The 16091-nt window shown below is 30.0% G+C and overlaps 1 protein-coding gene across 3 annotated transcripts; it reads right to left on the bottom strand.

The window, feature by feature from the left end:
- Nucleotides 1-5236: 5236 nt before the first annotated feature.
- Nucleotides 5237-9823, bottom strand: LOC114415174 (amino acid permease 6-like). 3 transcript variants are annotated; one of them, XM_028379753.1, is made up of 8 exons: nucleotides 9623-9823; nucleotides 9386-9537; nucleotides 7746-7979; nucleotides 7444-7537; nucleotides 7121-7338; nucleotides 6595-6734; nucleotides 6220-6447; nucleotides 5237-5850 (listed from the first exon to the last, which is right to left on the bottom strand). In XM_028379753.1, exons 2-8 carry the CDS (start codon nucleotides 9459-9461, stop codon nucleotides 5428-5430), a joined length of 1413 nt encoding a protein of 470 aa, XP_028235554.1. In that variant the 5' UTR covers nucleotides 9462-9537; nucleotides 9623-9823; the 3' UTR covers nucleotides 5237-5427. The 3 variants fall into 3 exon arrangements, with proteins under 3 accessions (XP_028235554.1, XP_028235555.1, XP_028235556.1); XM_028379754.1 differs by having other exon boundaries at nucleotides 9386-9497; XM_028379755.1 differs by lacking the exons at nucleotides 9386-9537; nucleotides 9623-9823 and adding an exon at nucleotides 9240-9368.
- Nucleotides 9824-16091: the final 6268 nt, after the last annotated feature.

Here is a 16091-nt window from a genome sequence, read left to right as displayed (position 1 = left end):
TTGTTTCATGTATATCTCTTCATCCAATTCACCATTTAAGAATGCAGTTTTCACATCCATTTGGTGAATCATCAGATTGTGGATAGCAGCAAGTGCTAACAACAGTCTAATAGTGGATATCCTAGCAACAGGAGCATATGTATCGAAAAAATCAATACCCTCCTTTTGCCTAAAGCCTTGGATAACCAATCTGGCTTTGTACTTGTCAACAGTACCATCCACTTTCATCTTTCTCCTAAAGATCATCTTACATCCTAATGGCTTACATCCATGAGGTAAGTCAACCAATTTCCATGTATTATTTTGCATGATGGAATCCATCTCACTTTGGATTGCTTCTTTCCAGAATACAGCATCCCTTGAAGCCATTGCTTCACTAAAAGTCTTTGGGTCTTCCTCAACATTAAGGCAATATTGATATTGAAATTCAATATCATTCCTTGACCCTTCAACCAAATAGAGTTGAAAGTCATCACCAAATGACTTAGCCTTTCTTACTCTCGTACTCTTTCTAGTTTCAGTACTAGTTGAAGGTATATCCTCAATATTAACTGAGACTTTCGACATGGAATTCATGTCCTTTGGCCTAGGTATAGATGTAAACCTTTGTTCATCAAAGATAGCATCCCGTGACTCTATAACCGAGTTCACAGCAACATAATCATTAGATTCTAGCACATAGAATCTATATGCTTTAGAATATTCAGCATATCCAATAAATATGCAATCTATACCTCTTTCACCTATGGTTTTCCTTTTAGGTTCTGTAAGCCTGACTACAGCCCTACATCCCCAAATTTTGAGATAACTCAAATTTGGTGTCTTTTTGTGCCAAAGTTCATATGGGGTAACCTTATTCCTTTTGTTAGGAATTCGGTTCAACAAGTAACAGGCTGTCAACATAGCCTCACCCCAAAATCCTTCACTTAAACCCGAATAGGATAACATGGAATTCACCATTTCTTTCAAGGTTCTATTCTTCCTTTCGGCTACACCATTCTGTTGTGGTGTATAGGGAGCTGTAGTTTGATGTATTATTCCAGTAGATTGAAAATAAACCGGATCATAATACTCACCTCCCCTATCCGTACGAAGAGTTTTGATTAGCCCATTTTGATGAAGTTCTACCTCTTTCTTATAAATTTTAAATTTATCAAGAGCTTCATCTTTTGTATTTAATAAATATACATAACAATACCTTGATGCATCATCAATAAAAGTAACAAGATATTTTTTATGACCTAATGATGGAGTAGCATGCAAATCACACAAATCACTATGAATAAGGTCTAAGACTTTAGTCTCACTTTTAACATCCTTAAAAGGTTTCCTAGTGATCTTGGTCAACATGCAAGTTTTGCATTTTTCAATGTTCATATCAAAAGGAGGAATCATACTTGTTTTTGACATATCTTTTAATCTTTTGTAATGAACATGTCCTAATCTAGCATGCCAAATTTCTGATTTTGTCATATTAGTTATAGAACTACACGAGGCCATACAAACAGATTCATGAACAAAAGGAACATCAATGTTTAATTTAAACATTCCATTACAACGATAACCAAATCCAACAAACGAACCATGTCTTGACAAGATGTACTTGTCACTTTCAAGTACTTGCTTGAAACCACAATTATTTAAAACCATATCAGACAATAAGTTCTTACGAATACCAGGTACAAATAAGACATTATCCAAATACAAACTTTTTCCGGAAGTAAAAACTAAATTCACACAACCTAATCCTAGGATTGGTTCAGTTGTAACATTGCCCATCTTCACAATAGAGCCATCATCGATTAGTCTAAATTCCTTGAACCAACGACGATCTTTGCACACATGGCTTGTTGCTCCCGAATCAAACCACCAAGCAACGTCATCATCCTGCACATAGAATGCATCAGATATTAGTGATACATAATTTGAATTCGTATTCGAATTAAAATTATTCACTACAATCTGACTTTGTTGCTTTTCAGGATCATTAGACCCACTTGGACCAGCCTTGTTCTTTCCTTTGAACACCTGGCAATCCCTCTTTAAATGACCAGGTTTCCCACACTTCCAACATGACAATTTTGTCTGTTTGTTTGGACCTTTGTTCTTATTTCCTTGAAACTTTCGTTTGTTACCTTTAGCATTGTAATTTTGCTTAACTGTTCCACTTTCCTCTACCATATTAACGGAAGAGGAACCTGCTACGGTTTTATCATTGACTTTGTCAATTTCCTGAGCCCTCAGCGACTCCTCAATCATGAAATGACTACCGAGTTGAACCAGAGTCAACTCTTCCTTCTTATGTTTCAAGGTATGCTTGAAGTCTTTCCAAGAAGAAGGCAGTTTATCAATTATAGATGAAACTGCAATGGATTCATCCATTTTCAAATCATGTTGAGTAAACTGACCCAAAATCCGCAGCAGTTCATTATATTGCTCCATAACAGGCCTCGAATCAATCATTTTGTAATTAAAGAAATTACTAACTAAGAATTTGTTACTTGAGGCATCTTCTGCCATATACTTGGATTCAAGAGAGTCCCATAATTCCTTAGCAGACTCAACATTTTGATAAATATCAAAGAGAGAGTCAGACATACCGTTCAGAATGTGTCCACGACAAATGTAATCGTCGTTCTCCCATTTCGAACGCTTCCTTGTTTGATCTAGAGTTTCGCCTTCCATATACACCGGCATCGGTGTACTCAGCACATACACCACATTCAATGTTGTCAAGAGAAAGTGCATCTTCTTCTGCCATCTTCTGAAATCCTGCCCTTCAAACTTGTCCAACTTCGCAAACTTGCTTGTCATCTTCGAACTATCGTTCGTCATCTCGAAAGATTTGATTCAATCTTTTGTTGGTTAATTTTGAAAATCGAGATAATCCTGGATAAATCTGAAGTCGTGTATAAACACTTTCGGATTGAATCAAATTTCGGGGTTCAACCAAAATTGTTCAATCGGATAAAATCAGAAGATTATAATTCAAGAGTTTTGTTTTGGTCTTGTGAGTTTTTCACATGTTATGCTTTCTGAACCAGGATGATTATTTATAATCAAAGAACAGGTGGTTTTTGGCGGTTGAAGGAAGTTATGGAAGTTTTATCCTTTGAAAAAAAAAAACGGTTGGCGGTTGATGGAAGTTTATCTTTTTAAAAAACTGTCTTTTCTTGAAAAATAACTTCCATGTAACTTCCAAAATTTGACTTCCATGTAACTTCCAAAATTTGCCTAAACCGAGCATCTCGTTATTACATTAAAACAAGCGTGCACTCTTATTTTAACATAATAAAGAGATCAATTACACTAAAATGTCCAACAAATTTTTCCAAAAATTAGTTCGATCAAATGTGAGAAATTATGTTTTGGACACATTTGACTTAAATCAAAACACATAAAAAGTTAATTCTAACTAAATTTCCACTATCAATCGTTAAAGATCTTTGTGTTGTGTTGCTAAAAGAAAAAAAAGATCTTTTAGTGTTTCAGTATTTTAGGCATTTGCTTGTCCACGTGAAAAACGTTCAAACCATGAATAATTTTTTATATAATCAATGTGCTAAATGGAATAAAAGTGATTCGAGAAGCACTAGATAACACACTTGCTAGCCTCACTAACAAATGAGGTCTCTTCAACTAATTAACGTTGAAGATAAATGTTGAAAGAATTTTATAACGCATACGATAAGACTAAATGCTGAAAGAATTATATACCTTTAAGTGAGTGCATTTGGTTTTACTTAAATTAATCTGACTTTAAGTGGCTTTTAAATACTGAAAGGCCAGACTTTACTTTAAATAGACAGGAACCTTTCTTAAATTGGAAGTAAAAATTTCACTTATTTACTTGAATTAATATTTTAAAATTTTGATCTAATTTAAAAGTTTGTTTAAAAATATATATTTAATTAAATAAGCCGATAAACGTACTTTTTAGTAAACCAGTTGACGGTCCTAAATCCAAAATTTTAACTTCAGAAGTCAAGATATATAACTTCAGATGAACCAACCATAATTTACTATGACAACAAATCAACAATAGATTTATTAGTCCATCATCAACAAACAAAACATACAACTATTAAATACCACTTTATCATAAGCACAGGCGACTAAACTAATCCTTCTTGAGTGCTGCATGCAGGATAGAAGACCAAATTATAAACATATTTGCAAAAGCATTATAGGAGTCAAATTTAAGCAATTGCAAACTATTTTTGGAGTTTCAGAAATTTGCGTTAAGGAAGAATGTTAAATCGTGATAACAAATTTCAAGAAAGGAAAATAAAGTCTTAAAAATGTAGAAATTGTTAAAAAAATTTGAAACCGACATTTTATATGGTGGTGGAGCTGTGCTATTGCACAGGCTCACAACTTGTATGTGAGAGAGAAATTAATCCGAAAAACAAGAGCTATCAATATCAGGCCTTGTACCAAAATTCTCTTTTTAACTAGCTATTTTCATTCAACTATCTTTTAATACTATGTCACTATCACTTTCTATTCAAAAATTACTATATATCAAGAACACTGCTGTTACTTTGGACCAGTGTTCAGCGGAAGATGGCGAAGACGTCAAGAAGCGTGTTTCACATACTCTTGTTGGGGAGCTAATTGTGGACCACAGATTCTTTCAACGTACGTGTGCTGAAATTGACTAATGATTATCATATATCTGTGGAAGACGATAAAAGGAGTTGAAATTATAGAGATGGGGAGGAACTTATTCAATTTTAGGAACATAATATGGAATAACTCAATTTTCAATCATTTCAGTTTTCTAGATTTCTAGTAATCAAGCCGTATAGCACAAATGGGGCAGTCCACTCCTTAGCTACATTAGCTTCTGATTTTCCAAATAGCTTATCATGGGATCGATTGGGCCAAAAATGCACAACGAAAGCTTAAATCAGATCAATGGATTAGGCCAAATCTTGAACACAATATTAATTGGCTTTTGGACTAATCACTATTATTAGTATTTGTGTTGCATATTTCTTTAAAAATTCTTTCATGGATTCCTTGATTTGCTTCTCTCTTTCTACCAACTTTGTCCTCGAAGTTGATATCGAAACGCTAGATATAGGTAGGAATAATAGTTAGTTAGAATTACTTTGAGAATAGTTATGAAAGAAGAAAAGATGAAAGAAGGCTAGAGTTCGAATATTTTGTTAACAAAAATTATCCATACTAATAATTAGTATTTGTCAATAAAAAAAATCCTGCAAAAGTATGAGTGGAAAAAACAATTTTCGCATGAGTACTATCTAACTTCTAACCCATTATTAATGAGTTGAACAGTGTTACATCTGTATAATTCACTGCTCAATTTTAACGGGTTTACAAGTCATTTTCTGTCCGTTTATATTCACTTATCTTAAACGTACACGTACACGAAAGATGGTAAGTAATGCGCAAAATGGCCTATTGTTTATACATGAAAAGTTTGTATTTTTTGATATTCTTGCTAATTCCACGAATGGAACCAACTGCGGCGACTACCGAAACAAGGAAGCACACAAAGCTCAATAGCTGGAGCAGACACCATTTAAATGATAATCTTTTGATCTGTTTCTGAGCAATGTGCATTTGTATAGGGAAAAAGACGATGAGAGGCCAAAACCCAATTGCTCCAAGCAGGGCAAGAAACTCGTTGAAAAACGGCATCACCATGGCAATGATTGTGACCACTGCCACGTATATTGTCCTCCAAATTAGCCTAAACAAGTTGAAACTGAATGTTAGGGAGCCTATTTTGGTTGGGTATTCCTTGTTTATGAAATCTGAACCTGGCCATGCCATGTTTGCACCCATCTCAATTATACGAAATAGTGGTTGGGCAAGCACCTGTCCCATAATAAGTAATGATATGATATCTCACATTAGACATTATAAGTTAACATATACATACACAAGAAATGTATAAGGTAAGAGTTAAGAACATGTTTGTCTAACCATATGATTAGACTTAAAATTTAATGTAAAAACTTTTATACTGTCAATCAATTAAAAATATGATTAATATAATTTTTAAAATAATTATTATAAAAGTTAATAAATTTATCATATGATAATTTATAATTTGATGATAATATAAAACTATTTTATATCATTCAACGTTGTTAGTGTATAATTGGTGCATATATATAAAGGAAGTGTATCTTAAGAAAGTGGAGGCTCAGCATTAAAATTCATAAAAAAAAAAGAGGATGGAACCTGATATGCTCCAATCATGTGGATTACAATGCACACATTCCCAAGGGCAACCAACCAGAATGGCTCGTAAAATCCAAAGCCAGTGAGGATGTTTCCCGGGGTGTCATCTCCGAAAGCAGCATAGCCAAGGCTACCACATAGCAGGAAAAGTATTGTCATTGTTGTGATTCCTAACACATTGGCCTTTTTCATCTGCTTGCATTCTGGTGGATATGACTTCAACGTGTCCTAAGCAATGCAGAGATAATGAAATTGAATTGAATGATCTATAACTCCAATTTGCTATAGCAGTCAAGTCTATCTCTTTTCTTTCTAACTCATTAATACAAAGATGGATATAATTAGTTAGATAATAAGTCAATATTGTGCTTTTACCATTATATCATACACAACAGTAGCATAAGAGCAAGCAAGTGCAATGTTTCCCAAAGCACTGAAAACCCTCCACATTTTATCTGCTTCAGATAGTCCTGGCCCTACTTTGTTTCCAAATACACGGGTTGTTTCTCCTTTACCTGTTCACATCCCCAATGCCTCTGTAGTAAGTATTAAGTAATATACAATCGGATGATATTATTAATATTCCAAAAAGAAACACAATTGGATGACAACTGTCAAACATACTTCATTATGATACAGGGGAAAGCCTCCCATAAAGAAATTGGCGCAAACAATAAGCTAATGAAGTGACTTAGGAAATATCTAGTATAAAAATTTAAGAGATATAAAGTGGGCTGGATGGTTAAAGGAGAAGGAAAAAGAAGAAAGGTTACATGTTCAATCCCTCTGCTAACAAAATTAACATTCTAACAAACTAACATTTGCTGATAAAAAAATGTAGCATATATTTTTTGGAATGAATGATGGACAGCTTTTGGAAAGATATAGGTGAAGCTCATACCTGAGACAACTACTGCCAGAGAAAGCCCGCTTCCAATTAATGCATAACAAAAAGAGGTAATAGCAGCAACGGTTGAAAGGCATGTTAACTTGTGGAAGTTTGGGATTTGAGACAATAAAATTTGCAACATCCCAAAACCGAGCATAAAGGGATTATTTGAAAACCTGCAATAAGCTTGGTGGCCTCTTTTGTGAAAGCAAATGGCCTTCTTTATAGCCCTGCCACGACAAGAGGAATTCAGAGTCTCTCATCTCATTAGATTATGATTATAATTATACACAATCAGCAACAGGAATAATTAGCTTATCTATGTAAAAACGTACACCAAGCTTGTAGACGAAGTTATAGTGTAGCCCACTGTAAGCCCAGCAAGCTTCCCATATTGAATTAATCCGCAAAACACGTGCATTGTTCCACCTAATTATCAAGTTGAAATACGGAACTAACTAAAACATTTGAAATTGACAAATTGGCCTTGAATTTATGTAGATGTTTCAATATGGTGAGTGTAACCAAAAATAGTAATGTAATAAGTGTAAAAAAATGTTTACACTCATGGTAGATAGAAATTTAATCCTTCTATAGAAATATAACTAGGGAAGTAGATTAAATAAGTTTGCGATACCAAGGTATGCATCGACAGCTTGCATGTAAGTGTAGTTCCTCTTGCCATTGATTGGGTCAGGGTATCTATAGCAATCAGCTACAAGATTGTAAGTATAAATGGAAATGCATGCAAAGATGATCATAGTGGCTAAGCCAGGTATCCATCCAAGCTGGGCCATGGCCCATGCTAGAGCCAGCACTCCTGCACCCACCACCACCGTTACTATGTGAATGCTAGCGGTGAACACGTTCCCTGCAACAGTAACCGGTTTGTCGGTTCTAATGAAAACGGGCCTGATGGCCCGAAGTTGAAGACTCAAATTAAAAAAATCTTCAATGATGACATTATTATAGTTATCACTTTAGAAAGAAAAAATAGTCATGCACAAACTTAACCCAGTCATCTCTAGTCGCAATTTAAGATAATTCAAACGATGATACATAATTTGAGTATGGTACACTGTAAATGTAATAAGAAAGACATATTTGTAATTAAATAATTAATGTCATTTTTACATATTCAACAATAACACGCTAATATCATTGTATAAATATCACATAATACTTAAAATCGTCTATTTGCTTAAGTTTTACTCAGAGATTAATTGTAATGTGTATTTTTACTTTTGTAAAAGAGAAAATTGTATACTTTGAAATAAGTTTTATTCGTAATCTGCATTTGCTTAAGTTTTTCCCATAGACAAATTCAATAATATTCACATCTATCAACTTTATCACTCCTTTTCCGGATAGACACGCACTTACAGACAGCAATTTGAAAGTTAAAGTCTTAAAGAAAATAATCTTTGCATGCAATCTCAGTGCAGTAAAAAAGTGAGTTATTTTAAACGTATATCTGCTGAGTACGAACTACATTTTTTTTTTCTTCTCATGATTTTCTCATTCCTTTATATATATTTTCTCTATTTCTAATTATTAGTCCATTCTTAAAAATTTATTTATCTTTTTTATAAGATTATTTTCTATTTTTTAGATATATTAATTATTTTTTCTATATACTTTTATTAATTATTTTCTCTTCAAATATTAATACGAAAGTAAGTGAATACAAAAAGAAGAAAAATATAATTTTAAAATTAGAATATAAATAATTAATAAATTTAATGTAGTAATTGCTTATCTTAAAGAGGATGAATTAGATGAATTAGTTGAAAGAATATTTCCACCAAAATGGAAATGAATGTATAACCGCCACCTTTTCGATCCATTTACAGCACTCTGACGTGATCTAAGCTGTGCCTAAACCACCGTCCACCGTGCCCTTCGGATAAATCATTTAATGTATGTTTCGAAAAATGTTATTTTCAGTATTTATGACAGAAAATAAAAGTTTTTTTTTTCAACTTTTAATTGAATTTAAAAATACAAGAAACCAAGAAACTGAAACTAGACTTCGTCTTCTCCCAAAATTTTATTCTACAACATACAACTGAGAAATGAAAAGTATTTTGCCGATGATATGTGACCCATAGGTCTAATTAGGAGCATTTACCTCAAATTTTCTCATCACGTTTAAATCTCAATTCTCAGCAAAAATAAATGCACAATATCATGTACGAACAACTCATCTGAAGGCACACTCATGTAGGAAATTTTGTATTGGAGAGGGATATAGATCGATAACGCAAGCACACTAACCGGTTCTTTTGATTCTGCCATCATCATCCAATTCCTCACTCCTAGAAACACTCTTAGCAGCTAATTCAACGTCCATCAAGATTCAAGAGGTCCCTGCTTGCAACTCACAATCCTACAAATTGAAGGAATCTGATAGCTTAAAAGGGTAGCACCTGAAGATCAACAAATAAAGTTAAAAAGAAAAAAAGAGACATGTTCGAAACCAAAAATCTCAAAACAAAGTAATTATATACAAACCTGTTAGTTTCGAACCAGAATACTATGTTAATTTTCTGTACTAAAATGTTTCTTCTCTCTTCAGTGATATTCGAGTGTTTCAAACCAGAATGCTTTGTGCCAAGTACGGCCTTCCCTTCACAATCACTCTTATTCTTATTCTTATTCAGTTTTTTTCTTTCTATATAGTAATAAGTAGTAACTGTAACTAGAATGCGACGCGGTAATGCGTACACCTCTTGTTTGTTCTCTCGTAAAGATTAGTACTCTTATCCTCTATTGTTGCCGGATGTCATCTATTTTGTATTCCAATTTATGTTTTGGTTTAATGACAAATTCGTGCACCGAAATTATGCTCCTCTGTTATTTTAAGGTAAATGGTCACTTTTATTCTTCCGTAATTTATTGATAAATGCGTTTTTAGAGGATGAAAATTCAAAATTTAGTTACAAAAAGTGTAAAAAGTGCAATAAATATATCCGGTTATTAAATTCCGTCCGTCACCGATAATAAAATAACATACGTGGCACGAAAGAATAAATTTATCACTGAAATGATTGTCAACGTGGATTTGATAGTATATGGGCATATTTGTCATTATTTTTTTTTACTTTTCATCTTTTCACTCCACTGATAAATGCGTCCCTCAAATATGAAAATACAAAATTTAATCCCCAAAAATATAAAAAGTGCAACAAATATATCCGGATGTTAATAATGAATTATATAGGAGAGAAACTAGAGAAAAATGAATTAAAAAACAGTAAAATACAGCTTAAGATTTGAACTCTTGTATTTTGATTATCTATTTATTTATCCATCTATCAAATCTTTAATTGGTTTTTTAATTAATCAATATAACTACTTATTTTCCAAAATAAAATAAATTTCTTTAGGTTTATGATATAAAAAAATTGAGTTATCATTTAAAAAAATGAAAACCTTTTATTTCTTGAAAATTTTTGTTTCTTCGATTAATTATTAATCTTTATTACGTAATCTGCCACAATATGTCAAATGAAATATAAGGTCGCTCCAACCCCTAAAAAAAAAGAGAAATACAACTCTACATCACAAAGACAAAAAATAAAAATTTGTATTAGTTTGAGCATTATTGTATTTTTTATTTAAATTTATTTGGATTTTTTATTTGTTAATAACTGTTTTCATTTCATTCATATTATGTATAATAAATGTTGTCTCAAGTGAAAACACATAAGGTTTATTTCAGGGATTCTTTCATATTTGAGGTATATATATATATATATATATATATATATATATATATATATATATATATATATATATATATATATATATATATATACATTTTATTGATTAAGGAAAAAGATTTATAATTCCATTTTAGCTTTTTTTTAAAATAAATAAATTTAGTCATGCGGCTGGTTGTGTTTTTTCTACTCAAAACTCTCGACATATTATTTTTAATATAAATATAATGATACTTAAGTTGGAATTGGGATATGAAATAATTTTAAAGATTAAAAGTGAAAATTTTAATAAAATTATAAGATATAAGATATATTTTTTTGACAGCAAAGATTAAAGTTTGATAAGGAAATCAAAATAATAAATATATATATATATATATATATATATATATATATATATTAAAAGATAACTAAAATATATATTGCATAAGTACTAAATGAATAGGAGCAGTAAATTACAAACACATAATAATAATTAGTCACAATTTATTATTAATGTTCAGATACATTTGTCTCATTTTTTATACTTTTGATGATTAAATTTTACATTTTCATATTTCACAGACAACGAAGTGGGACAATGAAAAGTAAAAAAAAAATATTATGACAAATATGTCCCTTCGTGTCACGTAGGCGGCTATTTTGTCAACGGTGATAAATAGAAGTTAACGGTTGTATATTTATTTTTTATACTTTATGAAATTAAATTTTGTATTTTTATCTTTCAAGAACGTATTTGTGAACAAAATAAGACAAAAGTGACTATTTACCCGTATATTTTCTTTATAAAATGTGCAAGTAAAGCATCTCATGAGTGAGGTATTAATTTGATTTGGCTTTTTATGTTACTTTTAAAAGTAAGTAAATTGCATACATAATTATTTTTATTTTAAAATGCGTAAATTATTAGTAAATTCGTTTTTATAAAATTAAGATTCAAAATTTAATTGTCAAAAGTATAAAAAATATGATAAATTTACCCGTCGGTTTTCATTAAAAATTTGTCCCCTCAACCTTAAATTCGTGTATCGAAATGATGTTCCTCTACTTCAAATATATATTTTCTTTATAAAATGCAAGTAAATCGTCTCATCAGTGAGGTATCAATTTGATTGGGCTTTTTTATGTTACTTTTAAAAGTAAGTAAATTTTATAATCTTTAGAAACATTTGCTATCCTAGAATATTGCTGCCACGCACAATGCCATTGATACGACAGAACATCAAGCAATGGTAGATTCCTGAAAAAAATCCTTCTAGAACTTAGCCGAGTCATATTTTTCATTTGGATTAATTACATTTTCTTCACCTATCTTTAATGTTTTCTGCGAATTTCTCTGCCAGACTGTAAAATTTACGCATTTTATTACTCAACTTTTCAAATTTAGTATATTTTATCATCTTAGCAACTAGTTTTGCTAAAAGTTTGTTAATTATTTTTAAAAAAATTAGAAAAAAGATAATTAATATAAAAAGCAATTAAAAAAGGTTTTTTAACAATTTTTTTAAAATGATCTCAAATGTAAGAAAAATACATCATATTAATTAACATTAAACACATTTAATTTTAATTAACATGTATTTTTTTAACTTTCCTTCATTCAAATTTAATATTATAAATAAGAAAAAATATTAAAATTAACACCTCAATCAAATAAAAAATATTTTAGAGATAATAATATTAAATAAGATAAAATTTTCTATTATTTTAAATCAAGGAAAATATTTTTCTTTATATTTAAAATGAACTGCAATATATATAGAGAGAGAAAAGTAGTAGTAAAAAAAACACTACAAAACTCTTTACTCCCACGTGTCCAAGTGATAATGGGATGTAAGGAGAGATTACAATAATTATTGGCTTGGATGTGTTTTTTTAATGTAATTTAACATTTTTTTATTTGTCTTTTATTTTTTTTATTTTAGTCATTCTAAAACATATTTGTCTTGTTTGGTGTCGTTAAAATATTTTGAATAATATTTTGAACAGTAAAAAAGTGTTTAAAAGTATTTTAAATAGTAAAAAAATATTATCTAAAAATACTTTAAGAATGTAAAATGAAATAAATATATTTAGCAATATGACTAAAACAATTTTTCTTAACAAAAATAAAAATATATTAAATTAGATAGAGTAAAAAATATTAGTAAAAAAACACTACAAAACTGTTCACTCCCACGTGTCCAAATCACAATGGGATGTAAGGAGAGGGTGCAATAATTATATTTTGGTTTGTATTTTTTATCCTTTTAATTTCATATTTTTTTATCTTTTAATTTTTTTGAGTAAATTATACTCGTACCTCCTGTATTTTATTCAAATTACACCCGACACTCCTTCATTTTTTTATATTATTTTTACTTTCTTTTGTTAACATTAATTGAAATATGTGACTAGACGAAGTTGTGTTAACATCTTTGTTATACTCGCATCTCTTATAATTTTCTCTAATTGCACTCCATACCCTTTTCCTTTTTACATTACTTTAACCCCTTTTATTAAAGCCCGTAACTAACATCAATTGAAATATGTGACCAAATGAAATTGTCTTAAAATATTTATTAAATACATAACAACAAATTAACAATTAACCTTATGAATGAACATTTCTTAAGGTAATAATAATTTTTCCTTTAATATTTGACTTTTATTTCATTGTTGTTAACACTTGAAGAAAATATAACTCTTGATTGAGACATTATATCAAATACCTAACCATCAAAAATAAATATTTCAAAGAAATGAGTGAAAAACACAAATGCAGGAACAAAATAATAAAATTTGAAGCAAACTGTCATATTCAATCAATAGGCATTGTTGATAGCACGTCCAACAAAAACGCAGCAACCAAACAACTCAACACGTACCAAAAAAATTAAACTAAAAAAAAGAAAAAGAAGAAGGAAGAGTATTAGCACATGCATACCAACAAAAAAACTAAGTTCACATTCAATTAGAGAAAAAAGAAAAAAAAAGGAAGAGTGTTAAAATATTTTCAAGTTGAAAATAGTATTATGTTTTTTATGGAGTTAAGAGGAAGAAAACGAAAGTTTTTTAAATATAATTTTTCATTAAAAATCATATGACCAATATATGTCTATTTTCTGTTAAATTATTAAACAATATTTAGGAGGAAGAGGGTCTGAGTGTAATGTGAACTAAACAATTAAGACATTTTTTGTAGAGTGTAAAAAAATGAAGGGTGTCAAGTGCAATTTGACAAAAAGACATAAGGTGTGGGAGTGTGAGGAAGAAGATGAGTGTATTTTAAATATGAATTTTCATTAAAAGTCATGTGACCAACATGTGTCACTTTCTATTAAATTATTAAACAATGATTAGGAAGGAGAGGTCTTAAACTATTAAACAATGATTAGGAAGGAGGAGTCTGAGTATAATATAAGTTAAACAATTAATAAATATTTGTACGGAACAAAAAAAGAGTGTTGGGTGCAATTTAAAAAAAAATACAAAAGATATGAGTGTAATTTACTTTTTTTTAATCATTGAAAAATATATTTATTTTATTTTGTGTTCATAAAGTACTTTAAATAATATTTTGAACAATAAATAAATACTTCAAACACTAAAAAAATGTTATTTAAAATACGGTAAAAATACAAAACAAAACAAACACATTTTATCATAACTAAAAAAACTTTACATAATCAAAAATAAAAAATATTAAATTGCAGAGACCATAAATACAGGAACAATATTATTAGGAGGAGAAGCAAAGGATGTTGGTGGAGCAATTTATGCGTCACTATGAAATGTTTGTCATTGAATCCGACTTTGGTGAACTGCACTAGTGGTGGTGGAATGTTTATCTTTATCATTATCATTTTGATACTTTTTGGTTGTAATTATAAGGTTGAATAGAATAGCACAAATGAGAGACAAAACTACAGTATCGGTGAGAATGAAAAGTCCAGCAATCCACCCTGTCAACACTGGCTCTTCTGGCGCTAAACGGTCATCTTTGTTTACCAATAACCATCCATATTCCATAGGACATAATGGTAAGAAAAAGTCCAATAATCCCCTCCATCTTGGGTGGAACGTGGATATGTGCTATTTTTGGCTTTAAATTTTTTCTATTATTTTGTCCATAAGTATAGTATAACAAGACATTATTATTTTCTCAAGAAGTACATGTCATCTAATAAAATATTAACAAATAAAAAAATTACATGACTTATTATAAATATAACAAGCCAAGGAAGTTACGCTAGTCGATTAAATAAAGGTGTGGGAGTTATTTTAAATTTCTTGATGTTGTATTTTGATTCCCACAAATATTTTTTTTATAAATATAATAATCAAAACTAGTATTTATCAAATTCTTTTTACAAAATTTTATTCATATTGAAATAGAAAAAAAAACATATGTAGGTGATCCTATTGTCAAATATTTAGAGAAAGATTATTGGAGGGAATCAAGCCCCCTCGTTCTCTGAATTAGTGCAAATTTCTATTGTCAAATATACCGTGAGACAAAATGTTCCGTTTGAAATCTCTAATATATCGCAGAATCATAATATACATATAAGTTTTTTTTTTTTTTTTACTGATATAAATATAAGTTATAGCACTCTTTTAATCCTTTTTAAAATATCATTATTTTATATCTTTTTATCTTATTACTCACATTCTTTTTCAAACTTCTCTTTTCTCTATTTGTTATATAACAAAATTATACAAACTAGCTGTAATTTTTTTTATCTGTATTCAATAAATAAAAAAAGCTGTGACAATAAATGTGTTATAATTTCTAAAGGATATATAAAAAAGGATATAGCATCATTATTTTAATTTATTACTATTATAGTCGGAGAGAAATACTTTGTGCCTCTTTATCTATTTTAGCTAAAAATAAAAAAAGAAATAAAAAAAACTAACAACACGAGAATAGTGAGTAGTTATTAGGAGAGAAGTAATAGAAATTTAAAAACGCACAAAGGATAAAATAATCTAGTGAGATGTATACAAGAAATGGGAGTATTTCCTTTATTATTAGTAATTATAGATTATTAGTATAGATTTAGTATTTTAATTTTTCAAATTGTAAAAAAGTAGCCGCTAAAATTAGCTACCGTTTATTATTTTTGCCATGGTCCAGTCCACTTACGAAATGAATATCTGGTACCCTCGATACAATACAAGCTCAGATATCGGGCTTTTGCGTATGGAAGAGTTTTCTGGCGGTTGTTGTTTGGTGGGGCTATCCCAGAAGGTGCATGACAGAGGTATTTGAT

The sequence above is a fragment of the Glycine soja genome, chromosome 6 (assembly GCF_004193775.1).
Source record: "Glycine soja cultivar W05 chromosome 6, ASM419377v2, whole genome shotgun sequence".
Taxonomy (NCBI): Eukaryota; Viridiplantae; Streptophyta; class Magnoliopsida; order Fabales; family Fabaceae; genus Glycine; species Glycine soja.
The sequence above is the reverse complement of the archived record's forward strand: the minus strand, read 5'-3'. Positions and strand labels throughout refer to the sequence as shown.